This window comes from Martes martes (genome assembly GCF_963455335.1).
Source record: "Martes martes genome assembly, contig: scaffold_212, whole genome shotgun sequence".
Taxonomy (NCBI): domain Eukaryota; kingdom Metazoa; phylum Chordata; class Mammalia; order Carnivora; family Mustelidae; genus Martes; species Martes martes.
Window position 1 is genome coordinate 48913 of NW_027666371.1, and position 19051 is coordinate 67963.

Here is a 19051-nt window from a genome sequence, read left to right on the forward strand (position 1 = left end):
GCACCCCTCGCCATCGCGCCCCCTCCGCTCTACCCTGATGCCGCTTGCCTCAGCCTCTCCCCCCGAAACTCTTCTGCTCTGGCAGCTAACCAGCACCCCAGTCCCCACTCTGCCCCGCAAGACCTTCCCAGTAATGCTCCCAAATTAACCTCTGTGCTGCGGAAGGCGCTACTCACTTAGAAACCTCGGCTTGCCTCTGGCCTGCCCATACTTCCTGCACAGGCTCCTTCTGCTGGGGTGGCCCCAGGCCCAGCTTGGACAGCACCCCCAGGCCCACCTTGCTGATCCCTGGCTCCTACCTTGTGTGTGGTCCCTCCTTCTAGGCATGGTTTCCCCACCCGTGGCACATGTAACAGACAAACTCAGAGGGGATCTGGGGACTCCTCGAGACCAGAGAACAGGACTAACGGTCTAGGAAAAGGGCCAAATTCTGAAAACCCAATACACACGCTCTTGCTTGAAACTCTTTATTCCAAGATGATGTTTTCTGTGACATGTGACATTTTGTGGCAGGTGACAGAAATCCAAACTTAGGGCTTAGGAGGTACTTAGGAGGTACACTTCCCTTCATATATTTATGGTCTACACCAGTGGGAAGGTCAGGAGTCCACCGTCACAACCAGTGAGAGCTTGGGCGCTGTGGACACTACAGCAGACAGCTGAGCGAGGACCACGGATGCGTAAGAGGCTACCAGTCCTGAGCTCAGTGGGGACGGGAAGAGCAGAGCGTACCTTGTAAATACGTTTCTGACATTAGTACAGCTCTAGCCAGTTCTTTTCCTGTGAACCGCAGCGCTTGCTTGGCTTGGAAGCTCTGGGAAAGCCTGCCAGACCTGGACATGCTTGTGTGTGCCCACGCTCAGCCTGTCCCCAGGCAGCAGCCTCTGCACACATCCTCTCGGCACACGCAAGACTACTGCATCTGTGGGAATCAAGGCTGAGTTCCCAGAGTTACAGGGGGACAAGGCCCTCATAGTCCTAAAGATAAGAAATTGGACCAGAGACAAATCATTAACAGAACTTGGGAAGTAAAGAGCAAGGGTTCTCCAAGCTGGAGAGAGGGACGTGGCTTCCCCGGGTCGCGGTCCCAAGACATCTCCGGAGGCAGCACCAGTTCTGAAGGGAGAACAGAAGACTGCTGTCCTCAGTCAGGGTCAGAGTCGGGTTCCGAAGAGAGCTGCCCCTCCAGGGTCTCGCAAATGGCATCCTGCAGGGAGGTCAGCTGACCCCGGGGACTCATCCCCATGGGCTGGATGACTCTGTGCCTGTGAGAACAGCACGGTGAGGTGGGGAAGGGGCCTGGCAGAGGGCGGGGAAGTCGTGCTCACCCTGACTACTTCCTAGTGCTCCACCGGGCTGTTGCCATTTACTGGGGAATCCCAACTAGGACCCAGTGGCTTTGGGACCTTAGTCTTAATTTCTCCAGATCTCAATTTTCATCCCCTATGAAACAAACACCACCAATCTCAAGTCTAAGGCTTTCCTGGGGCATTTCCTTTGTTTGAAACATCAGGAATGCAGCCTTGCCTAAGCCCACCTCTGACCCCACCTCTTGGGGCTCACAAGACTGGACACAGGCCTGGAGTCCTATTCTCCCTTCTCCCAGCCGTGGGCCCCTCCTTGCCTCACCACGTACCTGGAGAGCTTGTCAAACATGTTCACCAGCTTCATGGCCTCATGCTCCTTCTGCTCCTCCGTCATGCCCTCCATGGGGTTGGGCGGCTTTTCCTCCACCCTCCCGGTCACTGGGTTTATGCTGCTTCCCAGGGGAGGGGGTGCAGGGAACGCATTAGTGACTCTCTAGGACAGGAGGCCGCTGCATGGGGTGGGTGGAGTCCCACACGTTCTGCTTGGGCCTGGACTGGCAAGAAACTCATTCTCCTGGGGGCGGCAGGAAGCCTCCCTCCAGGAGCAGCAGTGGACCAGCTCCTACCACCCGGATCTCCTGGTCCCCCAACTGCCCAGCCACCTTCAGTCCATGTTCTCAACAAAACGTCCTGACGTCAGGGTGTATCACTTATGGAATCAGTGCCTAACTCGCAACGTCCTGCCCACCTGTTTTCCGGTCCCACCCGCCCCTGGCTCCATCTGGCTGTGGGAACAGGGACCAGGCTGAGTGAGGGAGCCAAGGGTGTAGGGGCACACACCTGGCCTTGGCTTCCTTGTACTCATCCGTATCCGTGTCCTCGTCCTCCGAGTACTGGCCCTCAGGCCGGCCCCCCGCCATGAGGCCCCTGGCAGCCAGGAGGCCGGCGGCATTCCCGTAGCCCGTGTACTTGATGAACCGGGGCACTGAGGGGCAGGGGAGAGGTCAGTGTGTGAAGGTGGCTGGGAGGGACAGGCGGGGGGCTGGATCCCAGCACTCACCACTCTCTGAGCACAGGACAAACAGGAACTCGGCGGCCACTCTCTTCACATCGGTGTCCAGGTGTGTCATGAGGCGAACGAGCTTGTTCCGCAACAACTCACCAACCTCGGGCCGGGTCCTCACGTCCCGCAGCGGGGGCAGCACCTGGGGAGGCAGCCTGGGCCTGCAGAGGCTGGGGTCTGTGATCGGGGGGCCCAGCTCCACCCCCCGGCCCTGCCCATACCTGTGCTTTCAGGAACTTCCTGGCGGGCCGGTGCACGCGGGCACACTCCGTCAGCACGCTCAGCACGGGGGCCACGCTCTCCTTTAGCCTGTGCGTCTGCAAAAGAACCTCTGTCACTGGGGCTGTGCCCCTACCTGACTTGAGGTCGGGGGTGGGGTGGTGACTGATACACACACACACACACACACACACACACACACACACACACCCCGCCCCCGCCCCAAAGGCCTAGTCCTGGCAGGAGACATTCAGGAAGAGGCCTTGCCACGGTCAGTCAGCTGAGGGGCCGGGAATGGGCAGTGCGGATCTGTGTGAGCTTCAAAAGGGCCACGACGGGAACTTAACTGAGAAGTGCTCATGTGTGCTCTGCGACTTGAACAAGTCACTCAGCTACGCTACTCTCCTTACCTTACACCAAAGTTGTTCGTGGCCTTTAGCACACCAAGGACACACGACCTGTCCTCAAAAAATAGTGGCCAAAACACAACAAAAATCCCTCCTCTGTGGGCTTCACAGACTCAGACAGCAAAGAGCTCCTGGCCTCCCCCCACTTACCTCCCTGGATCCCGAGCCTAGCCGCAGAAGTGGTAGGGACAGTCACAGACATCACATTCGATGCACGTGACTGAGCTCACAGCACGCGTGAGCAACATGGATTCCCAAGGGGTCCACCCAGTCTCACTGCAGTGCGACCTGCAGCCTGCGTGATGTCTGCAAGCTCCCAGAGGAGCTGGTTAGAGGTCTGGCCAGCCAATGTCCTGGGTGCAGGAGCCGCTGGCTCAAGATGCCTCTAGGTCCCCTCAGGGATGCCAAGACACAACTGACACTCGTTCCCAAGAGCTGCTGAATATAGCAACAACAAGACTCTTAAGCCACAAGCAAGGACTCAAAAGACATCCACAAAAAGCTGTAAAAAGTAAGTTCTTTGTTTGACTTAGAAAACTCATTACGATAACCAAAAGAAAAAAAAAAAAAAAACCCCGCCAAGAACGCATGTGTGTGTCTGCGCACATGTGAGAGACAAAGAGAGAGTGTGTGTCCACGCACACGCGCGCCCACGTTTCTCAGAGTCTGCCAAGCTGGACCACAGAGCAGCCGCAGAAATCACCCGAATCACCCCGCCAGGCTGATCTCCACTTTGCAATGTGGACTGTTAAAGCAGCGACCATGGCTGCCTGGGAAGGTCAGAGCCACTGAGGACCCCCCACATCAGGTCCCTCTGCCCACCTGGTGCAGACGCTTCTCCAGGAAGCTGAGGAGAACACGAATCACATCCATGTTAGCTCCGAGGAACTCCAGGGAGCCTTCGCGTGGCTCCAGGGTAAGGAGAACATCCAGACACTTAAGGGGCAAGTTCCCCAGGAGGTTCACCGCGTGCCTGAGGACAGATGGGGAGGAGAGCTTGCTGAGTCCGATCCCCAGCATAGGTACAACCCTTGATGCCCCCGCAGAGGCCACACATGGGAGGAACTAGTGACTGGAGGCTTGGCGACCGGAACCAGAGGCCAGAACTGAGGGCAGGACTGACCACGGAAGTGTTTCCACTCGGTGGGGTGAGCTCCTAAGGAAGGGGGCACTGTCTGCAGATGCCCTCCCTGCCAGGCTCCGTCTGGGCTGAAGCACCGCAGACCATCTCTGGAAAACTAGAACCTGCCTAGGCACAGGTCACGAAGACGGAGAGGAGGAAGCACGCAGGAGGTGAGCACAGCACCATTAGTCACTACTACTCCGCTTCCAGAGAGACATTGCCATCCTCAGATCCGTACCCCTTGTCCTGGCCACATGCTGACGTCGGTCCCAGCCAGGGCTGGGAACCGCTTGGCAGACATGAGCACACCTCCCTTCCATCTAACAGGCCCCCCCTCACCCGTGGAACTCCTCCGTGCGGTCTCCAGCAGCAGCGACCATCACACAGTGCCGCAGGATGGTCCCCAAGTGCCGATAACGGGCAGCATCTTCCTGACCGAAGAGAAAGGGGTTCCCGTGAGAGGAAGCCCCACTCCGGGGTCATGTGCACAGACCACGACTCTCCTCTCCTGCACACCTCACCCCTTGTCCTCTTCTACACACCCTGACGACATTTCCTCAGTCCAGTGTAAGTCCTCTAAGGACAAAGACACAGTGCACTCCAGCCCCACGCTCACGGCCTCTCTGTGTCCCAAACGCCCTCCTGCCAGGCTGCAGGAGCCACACAGCCACACGTACTCCATCTCTCTTAGAAACGTTCTTCGGGCCCTCTGCCCAAAATGTGCATCTCCTCGCCTCCTCCAGACAGGCTGAGAACTCCACCCGTCCTCTCCCCATCAGATACCCGGAAACCGGCAGGTGCCCTCCAGGCAAACAGAGCCAGGAAGCACCCACACGGTGAAGCCCTGTGGGTTCAGGTCCGTCCTCACCTCGTCCACCTCTCTCTTGATGGAATCAAAGGTGATGTTGAACAGCACTTTGAGGATCTCCATGGCCCGCTCGGTCTCCTGGGGAGGAAGGAGCTCCGGCGGGCTCTCCTCGGGGATCAGTCCCAGGGTCAGCTCCAGCGCGTCAGTCAGCAGGCGCACCCCCTGCAGGTCCTGAAACAGCTGCTGCCGCACGTCCGTGCGAAGTGCCGTGAGCAAGAACAGGAGGCGCAAGTCAAAGAACTGGACGTCGTGCGGGAAGCTGGTCTGGTGGCCCAGCCCCACGCGCTCTGCCAGCCTCACCACCAGGCGGGCCTCTGCCGCCAGCACCTGTGCCGCGGGGCTGCTGAGCACGAGGTTGCACAGGCACTTGAGGGACTCGAGTACAACGTCCATGTCCAGAGGCTCGGGGACCGACTCCTCCAAGGCGATGCCAGCATAGCCGGCGAGGGCCTGCAGGCTCTGGCGGCTGGTGAAGGGGTCCAGGCAGCTGCGGTCCCGGGACAGGATGCGGATGCTCTGCAGCCAGGTGACACGGCGGGAGGGCGGCAGGCCCCGCTCCAGGACCGAGCCCAGCAGCTCCGCCAGCCTCTGCGGGCAGGGAGAAGCGCGGCTGCAGCAGGCCCCTTCCCCGGGCCACCCGCGCCTGCCCCTTCCCCCCGGTCCGCACCCACCTTCCGGTCCTCCTGCTGGGCGTCCTCAAACGTGAAGCTCTGGGAGTTCTGCGGGGAGACGCGGGCGCTCAGCGGGTGGCGGCGTGAGGGCACAGGCCCCCCGGGCCGACAGCGCACACCGGCCCTCGGGGCGTGCACCCAGCCTCTCCCCGTAACTCCTCACGGCGCGGCGCGCGCCCCGCCGCCCGCCCCTCGCCGCGCACACACGCTCAGGGCCGGCCACGACGCGGGCCCCGCCCCGCCCCTCCCCGGCAAGGACCCCGTTCGCGGCCCTCGCTCACCTCCCGGTTGTACGTGCGCAGAGCCTCCATAACCACGTCCTCCTCCCCCGCCTCCACAGCATCCGCAACCACCCGGGGCTCCATGGCGCCCGCGCGCTCCCGCGCCGGGCAGGCGGGAGAGACTTCGCTCACCGGCGGCCGGCGGAGTCCAGCCGCCCCGCCCTGCCCCGGCGCGCGGGGGAAGCCGGGAGCGTGCGCACCGCCCCGCGGGGCGGGGCCAGGGCTGCGCGCGGGGGACGCCGGGACTGGGTGCGCCGCGCCGCGCCGCTGGGCGGGGCGAGGGCTGCGCGCGGAGGACGCCGGGACCGGGCGTGCCGCGCCGCAGGGCAGGGCAGGTCCAGGGCTGCGCGCGGGGGACGCCGGGACTGGGTGCGCCGCGCGGCGGAGGCGGGGACTGTGCGCGCCGTGAGGCGCCGCGGGGCGGGGCGAGGGCCGCGGGCTCCTTAAGGTGGCGAGCTGGGTCAGCTGACTGGAGCTTGGTTCGGCCGGCGGGTCGGCGGGGTTTTCAAAGGTCTTACTGGGTGACTGTTAGACCTGGGGGCCCAGTCGCCCCCGACCCTCCTAGGGATCCCTGCTTCTTGGGCCGGAGCTGCCCGCAGGCCAGGACCCTAGCCCGCCGCGCCGCCCTCCCGCGGCCCTCTTGATGCGCAGCGCCGAGGCGGGAAGGACTCTGCAGCCCCGGACCCCTCGGCGTGTTCAGCGGGGGCTTGAGGGCCTGCTGAGGGCCAGCTCGCTGCGTTCGCAGGGCTCGTGTCCCGAAAGGGAAGACGAGGGAACACGGACATCTGGGACTCGCGGTGGGCCGCAGAGGGGTCCGGGTCGAGTCCGCGCCATCTCTGCGGAGACGCGCGAAAGGAAGGGATCTGGGGGAAGGTCATTCAGAGCAAAAGGAGCGGCCGGTTCCGAGATGGGGATGGCCGCGGTGGGCGAGAGAACACGTCCCTGCAAGCTCCACGAAGGCGGAGAGTGCGGAGGGGTCAGGTTGAAGGCAAAGCCTGACCGTGCGCCGCAGCGTCCCGGGTGTGCAGCCCAGGCGCAGGGTGGCCCGGCCTGTGTCCTCTTCCGAAAGGCAGCGAGATGGACGCTCCGGCGTCCGCACGCTGTCGGGAGCGCTCCACGGCACGGCGCGTCGGCATGCACCGTGCAACAAGCCCCTGTGGCCGTCGGCGCCGCGCCAGCCCCACTCCCGGTGCCGAGTGCGGCGGCAGGAAGCCCTGGCTCTTCCCGTCCCCGCACGCCCACCCCCGTCTGGCTTCGTTTTCCTGCAGAACGCGTCACCCCTGCATCTTCGGCGGCGCTCGCCGTGGCCGGCACTGGTCTCCACCTCGTGCCACAAGCAGCGGCCGCGGCCTCGATGCGCACCGCAGCCTGGGCGGGGGCGAGCGCCCGCGGCGACCCCTATCCAGCCTCCCTCGCGGCGCAGGGGTCCGGGAGGGCTCGCGGGTAGGACCGGACTTCGTCTTCCGCGCGATTGGCCGGTAGAGGTGTCTGTCCACGCCCCCGCGCCGTCATTGGCAGGGAAAGCACCCACGGCCCGCCCTCCCCCCCGACCGGACGTGGGCCGGACTCCGGCAGGAAGTCGGCGGCCCGAGCGGAAGCGGCGGGGTCGGAGGGTCCTTCCCGGGACTGCGCCACGTCCGCGGGGGCCGTGGTCGGGCGCGATGGCGGACTGGGCTCGTGGTGAGCGCGGGGAGCCAGTCGGATGGCGGCGCGGCCGCCCGTCCACGGGCCCCGGAAGCTGGCGCTGGGAGAGGGGGCTTGGCGGCCGGAGAGCCCCTGTTCTCACCCGGGGAGCGGGCCGCCGGCGCCCGTGTCGCCGGGCCGCTGGGACTGCGCGGTTGGGCGAGCGCGGAGCGGTTCGGAGGGCGTCGGCGTCCCTTTCTGCGCGGTGCGCCCCCGGTGACTCGTGGGGCTGTGCCGCGGCCGGGTCCGGCCCGCCGAGCCGTCCGGGCCGCGGGGGAGGCGGTTCTGACCACCTGAGGGGACAGGAATTCGGAATTCCCAGGCCTCGCACTAGTCCCGTGTCAGGGCTCAGCACGGACCGTGCTCCGGGTGCCACGTAGGGTGTGGGGTGCAGAGGAGCGCAGACCTCAGTGGACCTCAGCCCGTTCTTGGGTGTCGCGGAGCTCTCCTCCCCGTTGTTCCTCCTCGGTCGCTGGTCGGCTGCTCCGGACCCAGCGCACAGGTCGTCCCTGCAGGGCCCCTTCTGCGGCGTCCCCCGAGAGCCAGAGTTAGTTGTTTTTCGGAGGACGGGTCCCCTGTATCCTGGTGACGCCTGTGGAGGGAGCGGACAGGTTCTGTCACAGTCTCCGAAAGTGCCGGTAGGACTGAAGCCTTTGGGGCACCTGCCCGTCGTGGCTTGGCTGTGTTCACCGGCGGCCTGCTCACAGGGCAGGCGCTCACACGAGCCTGTCTGGTGAGGCCCCTGCGCCTGACCCCGGCTGAGGGTTGGACCTGCGTGACAGCCGGGAGCCCCGTCCCCTGAGACTTCCAGCTTGTTGGATAGCGCTGCAGTGAGCGCCCTGGGGCACAAAGGGCTGAGGGGCACGGTCCAGGGCTGGGCTCACAGGTATACGTGCCCCCGCTGACTCTCCCTTCCCACAGCCCAGAGCCCCGCCGCGGTGGAGGAGATTCTAGACCGGGAGAATAAGCGGATGGCCGACAGCTTGGCGTCCAAGGTCACCAGGCTCAAATCGGTCAGTGGTGGTGCTGCCTCATGTCCACCTGGCACTCCGGAGTGGGGACCAGAGGGAGGGTCGCGGCTGGGAAGGGTTTCAGGCAGCTCCCATCTTCCTGTCTTCTCCACGGCAGCACTCATCTGTGAGGTCCAGGGGGCACCTGGATCTCCTGATCTCTGCTGGTGGCACTGTGCCTGGCAGAGTTGTTGGCAGGGTCTGCTGGTCTCCTGGGGGGTCAGGTGCCATGCAGTGTGCCTTCTCTGGCCTGACCTTGTCCCCTCTGTGTCCTGACCAGCTGGCCCTGGACATCGATAGGGACGCAGAAGACCAGAACCGGTACCTGGACAGCATGGTAAGGGTCTGCAGTGTGCACGGGCATCGGGGTCAGCTCTGCCCCGTGCTGCCTGCTGTGCCGGCCCCTGGTGTTGCTCGTGGCCCCTGCGTGGCAGTCGTGGAGGTGCTGCCCCTGTGTGACCTTGCTGGGATTCCTCCCTCAGGACTCGGATTTCACAAGCATGACAGGCCTGCTCACGGGGAGCGTGAAGCGCTTTTCCACAATGGCAAGGTCTGGGCGGGACAACCGGAAGCTTCTGTGTGGTATGGCCGTGGGCCTCATCGTGGCCTTCTTCATCCTCTCCTATCTCCTGTCAAGGGCAAGGACTTGAGCCACGAGGAGCTGACTTCTGTGGGTGCCTGGGGCAACCGGGGCCTTCCCCTGCCTGGTGTCCTGGGCTCCAGAGGACCCACCTACAGAACACTCCTTTGAAACGATGGTCGTGGCTTGGGGATTTTCTTCCTGGGTGGCCGGAGTTCCCGGCTGCCTCTGACCGAGTGAGCTCATGCTGGCTGGCCCCATGCCCGTAAGGGTCTCTCTCTCTTGCGGAAACCAACGCCCACCCACCTGTGCTGCTGTGGGTGTGAGAGGGCAGTCAGGCGTGAGCAGAGCCTGTGGGAATCCGGGACACGGCTACCTGTGGCCAGCAGCCCTTCCCTTATCCCTTGGGGCTTTGACATCTTGGGGCCCTGCCCCATCCACATCTCTGGGTAAGGCCACGTCTGGTGCCTGAGGTGCCGACACAGGAAGGGGGGTTTGGTGGTGAAGTTGGAGCACCATCGCCTCAGCTCAGAGATGGCCACTACTGTTGGGGGCTAGACGTGGCAGCTCAGCTGGGCTGCTGGGCAAGGGCCGGTCAGCCTCAGGGCGGGGCAGGGTGTTGTGGATGAGGAAGTGGTCTGCAACCTCGACTGGAGGCACCGGGCTCTGATCCTTCTGGATCTCACAGTCTTGTGTCGGTGGGCAGAAAGTCCCGTTTTCTCAGGGTTCACGGTCTGGCCAACACCAGACCGTGATTTCCGGGAGACCAGACGTCTAGAAGCAGTTCCCTCTGGCATCTCGGAGTCAGGCAGGGTGTGTGTTGGGGGGAGGCGTTCTGTGGGTCAAGACAGGAGGCTTCCCTACAAGGGTTTTCTCCGTAGGATGTGCGGGTCACTTTGAGGGTCAGCGGGCAGCTTCCCCTCCACCACGTGAGGCCCTTCGACAGTGAGCAACCCTTACTGAGGGAACTGAGTCCCTCCACCAGCCTCTGCAGACTGCCCTCCGTGCGTGCCTCTCCCTGGGCCCTCCCTGCCCGCTTGGCCGGCCCCATGTTCACACAGACAGAAACACAGAAACACAGGCCCAGCTGGGCCACAGGCTTCCTACCCCGTGGTGCGGTGTCGGCGCCCTCATTGTGCATAAGCACACGTGAGAAGCGATCGGTCAGCTGTGCGTTCTTCTCTGTCCTTGTTGCCGTGTCCTGCCTGCCCGGTCACTCCCCTGACTCCCAGAGGACTGTTGGCGCTGCCCCACACTGCCCGCTGTGCAGTCCCCTGTGTGACTGCCACACAGTGACTGCACCTCGGCTCCAGTCACCTCACTTTCACTGCCCCGGCTCCCTGCTCTCCCTTCTGCTATTCCTGTCCCTTGTCCGCCCCACAGGCCTGGCCTCTCCTCACATGGTCACCGTAGCACCCTTCTCCATTGTACCTGCTGGGCCACTCAGCCTCCCAGAGGAGGGGAGCCTACTTTCCTCCTCCCGAGTGCTCTGTTCTGACTTGCCCCGGCCCCTCCGGGTGCTCGTTCTCATGCGGGGAGGTCAGCTTACCTGCCTCCTTGTCTGGGGGGCTTTGCTGTTTTCCCTGACACCTTGACATTCCTTCTCAGGCCCCCGTGGTCCTGCCTCCCTCCCCAGTCCCCACGCACTGTGGCTTTGAGTTAGCGATCTCATGTTAAGGCTTGCCACGGGGGCATGGCCACTGGTCGGCCACCAAGCGTACTAGGCCTTTGTAGTGTCTCTATTTGCACCCACACGCTGCGTCCCTGCCCAGGCCTGTGCCGCTGAGCTCTCTTCCTGATGACGTGGCTCAGCTGTGGGAGCTGCACCACGCTATGGGTTCGATGCGGGCTAGATTTTGTGTTTTGGGTAGTCTTGACGGGGGCTTTCTGCTGTCCCCCGAGACCTCAGGCTGCTGTGTCCTCTCCTAAAGCCCCATCTGCCTCCCCACCCCCGCTTCCACAGCTCTTTGTGGCCCTTCCCGCTATTTGGGGGTCTGGGTTTTAGTTCCTTCTGGTTTACCTTTCCGTTTCTCATTCTGGTGGTATCGGGATGGATTCCACGGTGGGGGCGTGGCAGCTCCGCCGCGTCCTGTGCGGCCTTCCGCCCTCCTGCCCCGTCTGCGGCGCTCACGTTACTGCTGTGCCGTCTGCTCACGGTGGTCCCTGCCGCCGCTGAAAGAAAGAGGACCTCGGGGCCCAGCCTGTGCCAAGCGAGGACACACACTGCCAGGCTCTGTCCCACAATTCAAGGACAAGACTTTTAACCATAGAAACCTGGAATAAACAGCTTCGTGATGAAGTAAACAGTCTTTGGGTGTCCTCATTTTCTTGGGTGCTTGAGCGTTTCATCTGGAGCTGACCCTGGTCCACAGACTGGCCATGGACGCTGGTGGTCTGGACCCCACATCCTGCCCTCTCTGGTTCTACCGTGTCCCTCCCACCCCCACCTCAGGCGGGTGGTCCCAGGCTTGTCACTTTCTCTGCCGAGTTTGTGTAACTCACCCCCAAGGGTTAAATGAATAAATGTGAGGAGCTCAGAACACAGCCTCATGTGGTGAGGGGCAGCAGAGTGAGGGGTGAGGGGCAGCAGCCATACTGTGCTTCGTTCCGCTACGGCTGGCGGGCTCACAGGGACGGCAGGTGGGGGGTGTCCGCCCTGCGGTTTTCACAGTGACCTTTCCCCAGGGCTGCGGTGAAGTCCGCACTCCACTGCCCAAGGCCTGGCCTTGCGCTCCGGGTAGCCTCTGGAGACGCCTGGCTTTGGCCTCACGCAGATTCCCCCTTCCCAGCCCACATCCTCGTGCTTCCTGTGTTGCCGTTGCTCTTCACAGATCACCCGAAACCTTAGTCGCAACTACAGTAATTCCTGTCTCACGGTTAGGGTGGTTGGCATTCAAGGCGGGCATGGTGGGGATGGCCCTCCGCCTAGAACATTAAGGCCTCGGCTGGCAGACGGAGCCTGGGGCTGTTGTCCTCTGAAGGCTTGCTCAGGTGCCTGCGGGCTGAGGGTGGCGTGCTGGCCGCCCGGATGCCGCGGCCTCACCGAGCGCTGAGCACGCGCCCCCGCCGCGGTGGCTGGTGCTGGAGGGAGCAAAGGGAAGGGGCTGCCTCTGCTCCACAGAGGGGCTGTCTCCTTTGTGGGTCCTACAGCCTAGCCTCAGGTCATGCAGTACTGCTTCCTTGAGGGTGGGCACGGATTCTAGTCCAGATTCAGGGGTGGGGCACAGAGCTCACGGCGGGGGGGGGGGGTCTGTCACGCAGGGAGGAGGCCCCTCGGAAGGAGACAGGTGCCGGTGTGACCATCCTCGGAGTGTAGGACGAGATGTGAAGTACAGGCCGGAGGCAGAACTAGGAGGGCAGGCGTGGCACGGGGTCCAAGGGTCCCAAGCCCCCCTCTCTGCTCAGACCCCAGTCCCTGGGAGCCAGGAGAGGACCCAGCCACTGAGGCAGGAGCCCCTTTTCTGGGAAAGCTTGATTCTACAGCCAAGACCAGTTCGTCACTAATGCAGTCTGTGATTTATTAAATATCTGGGCACAGCAGGAAACAAGATAAGCAAATGGGAAAGCATAGAAAAAGGAACTGGTCACGACTGTCCAAACGAGCGCGCTCTGCCCTGCAGGCCGCAAGCCCACCTGGTGGAGGCAGTGTCCCGAGCCCACACCCAGAGGCCACACCCAGGGCGTCTCCGGCGGGGGCTGTGCTGTGCGGAGGCTCTGGGCAGCCCGCTTGGGTGGGCCCGGGGCTATTCCACATCCACCACCAGGGGTGTCATGTAGTCGGAATGTTTGATACCGAAGGTGACGACAGGGGCGCAGGGCTTGGTCACTGTCACCTGGGAGAGGAGAGGCTGTGAGAAGAGTTGGCATTCCTGCGCCGCCCGACAGGCTCCACCGTCCCCGTCCCCGGGGCTTGAGCTGCTGGCAGTAGCTTCACTGTCCCTCCTGAGCCTGGGCCAAGGTGACCGGCAGCGAGTCCACGCCTCCGGGTTTAAACACTGAGGCTGGTGCATGGTGAGTGCTCAGCACACTAACTGCCCCTGGTTTCTGGGGAGGCAGAACCTGACCCTGGGGCAGTGGTGTGCCCCGGATGCCTAGCGTGCTAGGGCTGCATGGCCACTGGGACCCCCACAGGCCCTTCCCCGCCACACCCACTCTGGGCGTGCTCCCCAGCTACTCAAGTCCTCTCGCCTGTGCCCCCCCAGGCCGTACCCCTGCAAACCCCCCCACCCCGGGGTTGTGTCCCCAGTAACCCAACCATTCTGGCCTGTGGTCCCTGCTCCCCAGGCTGTGCCCCCACCCCTCTGGGCCGTGTTCTTCCTGGACCTTCTCAGGACTGTGGGCTCCTGGTCCCGGCTTGAGGGTCTTGTCCCCTGGGGGCTCCGCTCGGGCTGCCATGGTGTACTGTGGAGCCTTGGGCTTGGTCACCTGCACGTCCGTCTGGCGGTAGGCTGCAGGACCTGGGGTCTAGGAGGCGAAAGACGCTCAGAGAGCCTCAGCCTGCCCAGGCATGCTACTCCTGGCGGGAGGGGGGGTGGTGCCAACATCGGGCCGTGGGCTTCTCGCTTGAGCCACTGTGTGTCTGTGTGTCAGGGGTCCCTGTCGTCTCCACAGAATAGTCATCCTGTGGGGATGACCTCTTCTGTGTGGGACGTGGCCCTTCCACGGCAGCCTCGCTCTGGAAAAGATACCCCTGTGTGTGCCAGTCCCAGGCTGGTCGCTTTGGTGTGTGCCAGAGAAGCCCCTTTCCAGCTGGGACTCTGTCCTGTGGTACTTGATGGCCATGGGATGGGTGGGCAAGGTCAGCAGTGCTGGGATGCCACCTTGGCCTTCTCCCCAGGCTCCTCAAGCTCCAGGGCACATGCCCACCCCAGGGCCTTTGCACTGGCTATTTCTGCAGCTGGAGCCCTCCTCCCCCAAATATCTCACAGCTTTTCTTCTTCCCATCTTCCTGCATGCTGCTTTATCAAAGGCTGCTCCTTGTTCTCCCTGCAGCAAAGGCCACTCCCCTGCTCAACCCTCCTCCGCACTATCAGCCTCTCTACCCCTGTCCACTGTCTGCCTCTCCTCACCCCTAGACTGGAACCTGGGGTGTGTGTGGGTGGGGGTGCGACAGGGTGGCGCCAGGCATGTGGCAGGGCCCAGAGGATGAAGAGCTGACCGGCTTCTGTCTGGTGGGACCTGGGGGACGGGGCCAGAGGGGCCACCCCTGGGGGATGAACAGTGCTGTGCCCTGGCAGGGGGACCCTTGCCTTGTGCAGGTCATCACTGAAGCTGCCCAGCTTGCTGCGACCCTTGATGGAGAAGGAGGGCTGGGAGGCCTTGCCGACAGTGTGGGGCCCCATCACCACAGGCAGCATGTAAGCGGCCGGGCCTGCGGGGCGCACGGGCATTGAGTCTCAGGCTGGACAGAAGCCTGCATCCAGACTCTGCACTGGCTCCTTCCCTGGGGCCTTTTGCCTCCAGGAGAGCGGCCATCAGGCTGCCCTGTCCCCGCGCCCCCCCTCCGGCGCCCTTGCCAGCGTCCCCAGCCCAGCCGGATGTTGGCTGCCAGGGCTCCTGCACACCTGGGGTGCTGTCCACTCGAAAGGTCTTGGTCCGGGCGGAAATGGAGTGGCTGGGTGCTGAGTCAAACACGTGCTTGCTAGATTTCTCTGGAAAGTAGTCACCTGGCTCGGGAAAGGAGGGGAGGGTGTGCTGGGAGGGAAAGGACCATGCAGACAGGCTGCGGATCCGGCCCAGGGGGTCAAGGAAATCCCCCAACACTGCAGGTGCAGGGCTTCCCGGCCCCCGTACAGATGGTGCCCGAGGTTGGTCGGGGGTGTCTGGGGCTGCAGGAATAAGGGGACAGCAGCAGCTTTGGAGGGAAAAGGGCAGGCTCTGTCGTGGTCCTGGTGCCGGGACTCAGGCCAAGAAAAGCTCGGGTCAGAATTGGGCTAGAGGGTCCCCTACGCTGCCTCGGGCCTGCTGGTGTCCCTTGTGGGGCAGATGAGGGGACAGGAGGCCCAGGACGCCTGTGTTCCCTTATTGCCTCGCCGTAACAGGACACACAGTGGCCGTTGGCAGGGTTGGGCAGGGCTGCGGGGGCCCCGGAGTCCCTTACCAGGGCCAGGGGTCGTGGTGGTCTTGGTGCGATAGCGCCCCAGGATGGAGTAGGCAGGGCCAAGGTCCTTGCCCGTCCTCAGTATCTTGGGGTTCACACTGTAGCGGGGCCCTGGGGAGCAGTTCTCTGCCAGGAGCATGGGGGCCCCCCGGAAACTGTAGGCTGGTGCACGCAGCTTGGTGGGCGTGTGCCTCACAAATCCTGTGGGACAGGGGCTCTGAGCAGCCTGGAACCAGACACCATCCTTGTCCCCACCCTATTGGCCCCAGAGGGGTTCATGGGCTGCGAGCCAGGGATGAGCCCTCAGCCCCACCCCACACACCCACCCCTCAGACCCCCCAGACCGTCCCTACACTCTCCCTGGCCCTGCACCAGCCTCATTCCAGGCACTTCCCAGATCCCCTCAAATCCTCCCCAGACCCATTCCAGGCTCCCAGGCACTTACCCGTGGTGGGTGGAATCAGGTACTTGGGCCCTGGGCTGCTGTAGAGGGCCATGATGGGCCCCCGGGGGCGATGGGGCCTCCAGGTGCCCACCCATACTTCCTCCGCCATGGCTGGCTCTGTCCATGGAGGGGAGGGTGACCAGGTGCTGGGAAGACCCGACTCCTAACCCCATCCCTGCTTTGTCCCCACCGATGGGCAGAATTTCAGGCCACAGTCTCCTCAGTGAGGTCTTGAGCTGGGCCCAGACTTAGAGAACTTCTGCTTAGAGTAGGGGGCCTTCTGTGCCCCCACCAACCCCCAAGAGGAGGAGCGCCAGGCCCTTGTGTACATGCCCAGAAGGACTGTCTCTTCCAGCCCTCACAGATCACCCCTCCCTGGTTCTAAGGGGCTCTGGGCAGGTTCCTCCTACTCAGAGGACTCTGGGCGCTGCTGGGCAAGGAGCGGTGGGCAAAGGTGGGAAATTCTTGGGTGAGACTGTGCCATGGCGGGGCAGGTGGCTCCAGAAGGGTCCTCACCTCTTTGGTCCAGGAGCTGCTCTCAGAGCAACCTATGGACCAGGCCTCCTCAGAGGTGGTCCTGTCACTCTGGCCTCAGTGCCAGGGAGTTCCCGAGAAAGGGGCATGGAGAGGAAGGCCTCTTCCTCCTTCTCCTCTCCCTGGGGGGCTTGGAGAATTGGGGAGGGGTCCTAGCCCCAAGCTCTAGAATGTGGCTCTGTGGGACGGTGGGTTCTAGATCACCATCTGTGTGATGGAGACAATGGCCTCTGCCCAGGGAACCCCCACCCTCACCAGGCACGGTTCAGGTTGGGACTTTGCTCCACTCCTCCTTTGTGATGGGAGGGGCAGAGGTTTGGAGGACAGGAAAAGGGACAGCAAGGTTCTGTACTGGACATGGAGGTCACGGGGCCCAGAACTGGAGTGGCGGGAGAGTGAAAGTTGTGAGGGGCAGAGAAGAACCCAGTCAGCCCGGCCCCCGGTGAGGACCACTGATGGGGGGGGAGGAGAACTGAGACACAGGAAGTCTCCAGCAGTCGGGATCTTGGGATTCAAGGTGAGTGTAGGGTTGGTGCTGGCTGGGGCGTTGGGGTGGGGAGCTGCTGCTCTCCCTCCCGTGCCCCTGCTGGCTGTGCCCGCCCCTCAGAGCACGGCTGCCCTCAAGAGCAGATGCACTTTCTCCTTGACTTTGTCCAAGTTCCTCTTGGGGCTGCGGCTCGGGTCTGTGCTTCTTCCAGGTAGACTCTTTTCTTGGGTGACTTGAGGGAGACGCTTTCAACCTCTGACCTGCGCTTTTGTGCGTTTGTGCATATTCACGGTCTTGGAATGACAGCCTTCCGGTGCAGCCCCAGCCTGGCCTCCCAGTCCCCGCCGGCCACGTCCTCTGCCTGGGGCCCTTTGCCCCTCCCCGCTCTGAGGCTCTGCGCCTGCAGCCCACCACTGCCTCTGCAGGCCTTCCTGTGTCCACCCACCCGCCTGTCTGTCTGTCTGCTTCGTCCGCACGGGTGTCTGGTGGGTCTGCCCTCTGCGTGGGGCTACTTGTACGTGCATGCTCTGTGGGTGCGCCCCTGTGTGTGTGAATTTCCGTGTGCGTGTAGTTGTGTCCCTGAGTGTGGGGAGAGACAGGAGCCCGGAGCGGAGCTGCAGGACGCTTTATTGATTGAACAGTATTAGGGTAAATTCACACATGGGGAAGTGGTAATGGGACGACGTGGCCTTGGCTGCTTGTGTAGCTGGTCCTGTGGCTGCTTGGAGCCATGACTGGGCTCTGCTAGGCCTCATCTTCACTGCCCAGCACTTGCACCTGGAAGGCAGACAGGTGTGGGCCGACAGGGCTGGGGGTCCGGTCCTTGGTGAGCAGTAACTAGAAAGCGCCGTCTCTATTGGGCAGGCAGGCCCAGGCCAGCCCCTAGGGGACAGTAGCCTCTGGCCCATTTCAGCCAGTCCTCTCCTACTCCTCCTAGCAGCTGGGGAAGTGGTGCGTGCACCTGCGTGGGTGTGTGTGTGCACTTGTGTGCAGGTGTGCCCATGCATGCGTGTATGTGTAGGGGAGGCTGAGGGGCTCTGTGGGGAGTGAGGTCTGGGATGTCCACTCCCACCTACTGCGGCCGGTCAGGGTGTCTGTAGGCGCGTTCGGCTGCATTGGGGGATAATCAGGAGCCATGGCATTTGGCGGAGGGCCAGCAGGGTGGGGCTGTGGGTCCTGCTGGGGCTGTGGGCATTTAGGGACCTGGGTGCCCCCACCCCCCAGCCCCGGTACCAGCAGCTTGACCAGCTCCGCCTTGTGCATGGGCTGGAGGTTGTCTATGCAGGACTTGAGCTCGGTCAGGGCGGCCTTGGCGTCTGCATTGACGTTGTACTTGCTCAGGGGCCCCTCGTAGAGCTCCTCGGGGGACCCCACCAGCAGCGTTTGCAGGAAGTCCATGAAAAACTCACTGCTGTCCTCCCCGGTGGCCAGCCCTGTGTGGTGAGGGAGGGATGGCACCAGGACAGGAGGTGGCCTTCCCGCCCACGACCCCACACTTCCCAGAACTCCAGCCTCGGCCTCTAGACATTCCGCATCCCTCCTCACCTCCCCCAGATCTTCCTCCATGACAGCCCCCACCCCTACCTGCCCACGGACCCCTCCTCTGCCTCCTCCCTCCACTCTGGGTTCCCTGGCATCTCTAGGGAAGGAGTCCAGCCCCTCACGCAGCTGGGACTTCCCCTCCATGTGGGGTTGGCTGACCTGGGGCTTGGAGTGTGGGGGTCAGGCTGGGCTAGGTTGGTGACTCTAGGGCTGGGGGAGAGGTTGGAGCTGGGCTGCACGGGGCTGGGCTTGGCAGGGGCATCAGGGTCGTTGCCCACATCCGTGTTCTGTGATGGAAGCTGGTCGGGCCCCTGCCAAGGCTGTCGCCCTCCCTGCGAGGGACTTGGTGCCTGGGTTTTCAGCTGCCCAGGCCCCCCTCTATCCCCCAAACAGGGGCCCTGCGGACAGAAGCACAGACTCACCCCAGGAGCAGAGCAGGACGAGGGCCGCCAGCAGGAGGGTGCTGCTCCCCTTCATGGCAGACAGCGGTCCCGGTCCCTTGGCAGCTGCCTCGGCTGGCTTTATGCCTCACCTGGGCTGGAGGCGGGACAAGCTGCCCGTCGACACCTGGGCAGCCAGGGGGGCGTGTCCTCACCCCGCTCCCTGGGTGTCAGCAGTGGAAGGGTGGGGGCACCGTGGGAGGGGGATGTCAAGTCAGTGGGGAAGGACAGGAGGGGCCAGGACGCCGAGGCCTCTGACCATGCCTGCTTTGTGGCTGAGAGTGGTGGGGT

At 63.4% G+C, this 19051-nt stretch overlaps 4 protein-coding genes across 7 annotated transcripts; 1 reads left to right on the top strand and 3 right to left on the bottom strand.

The window, feature by feature from the left end:
- Positions 1 to 455: 455 nt before the first annotated feature.
- On the bottom strand, positions 456 to 6441 carry RIC8A (RIC8 guanine nucleotide exchange factor A). 3 transcript variants are annotated; one of them, XM_080831622.1, is made up of 11 exons: positions 5940 to 6139; positions 5659 to 5706; positions 5288 to 5575; positions 4988 to 5167; positions 4459 to 4550; positions 3819 to 3969; positions 2592 to 2687; positions 2368 to 2512; positions 2148 to 2292; positions 1637 to 1756; positions 456 to 1265 (listed from the first exon to the last, which is right to left on the bottom strand). In XM_080831622.1, the coding sequence occupies exons 1-11, from the start codon at positions 6021 to 6023 to the stop codon at positions 1145 to 1147; spliced, it is 1470 nt and encodes a 489-aa protein (XP_080687748.1). In that variant the 5' UTR covers positions 6024 to 6139; the 3' UTR covers positions 456 to 1144. The 3 variants fall into 3 exon arrangements, with proteins under 3 accessions (XP_080687748.1, XP_080687747.1, XP_080687749.1); XM_080831621.1 differs by having other exon boundaries at positions 4988 to 5170; XM_080831623.1 differs by having other exon boundaries at positions 4988 to 5575; positions 5940 to 6441.
- A 492-nt stretch (positions 6442 to 6933) lies between these two features.
- Positions 6934 to 11521, top strand: BET1L (Bet1 golgi vesicular membrane trafficking protein like). The gene is made up of 4 exons (XM_080831624.1): positions 6934 to 7619; positions 8544 to 8635; positions 8913 to 8969; positions 9115 to 11521. The coding sequence occupies exons 1-4, from the start codon at positions 7601 to 7603 to the stop codon at positions 9280 to 9282; spliced, it is 336 nt and encodes a 111-aa protein (XP_080687750.1). The 5' UTR covers positions 6934 to 7600; the 3' UTR covers positions 9283 to 11521.
- A 1434-nt stretch (positions 11522 to 12955) lies between these two features.
- CIMAP1A (ciliary microtubule associated protein 1A) lies at positions 12956 to 15866 on the bottom strand (the record flags this gene model as incomplete). 2 transcript variants are annotated; one of them, XM_080831625.1, is made up of 6 exons in its annotated part: positions 12956 to 13045; positions 13536 to 13676; positions 14462 to 14583; positions 14777 to 14878; positions 15313 to 15513; positions 15758 to 15866. In XM_080831625.1, 6 exons carry the CDS (start codon positions 15864 to 15866, stop codon positions 12956 to 12958), a joined length of 765 nt encoding a protein of 254 aa, XP_080687751.1. The 2 variants fall into 2 exon arrangements, with proteins under 2 accessions (XP_080687751.1, XP_080687752.1); XM_080831626.1 differs by lacking the exon at positions 13536 to 13676.
- A 1656-nt stretch (positions 15867 to 17522) lies between these two features.
- On the bottom strand, positions 17523 to 18797 carry SCGB1C1 (secretoglobin family 1C member 1; the record flags this gene model as incomplete). Its single annotated transcript, XM_080831627.1, has 3 exons — positions 17523 to 17555; positions 18012 to 18211; positions 18743 to 18797. 3 exons carry the CDS (start codon positions 18795 to 18797, stop codon positions 17523 to 17525), a joined length of 288 nt encoding a protein of 95 aa, XP_080687753.1.
- Between the last annotated feature and the right edge of the window lie 254 nt (positions 18798 to 19051).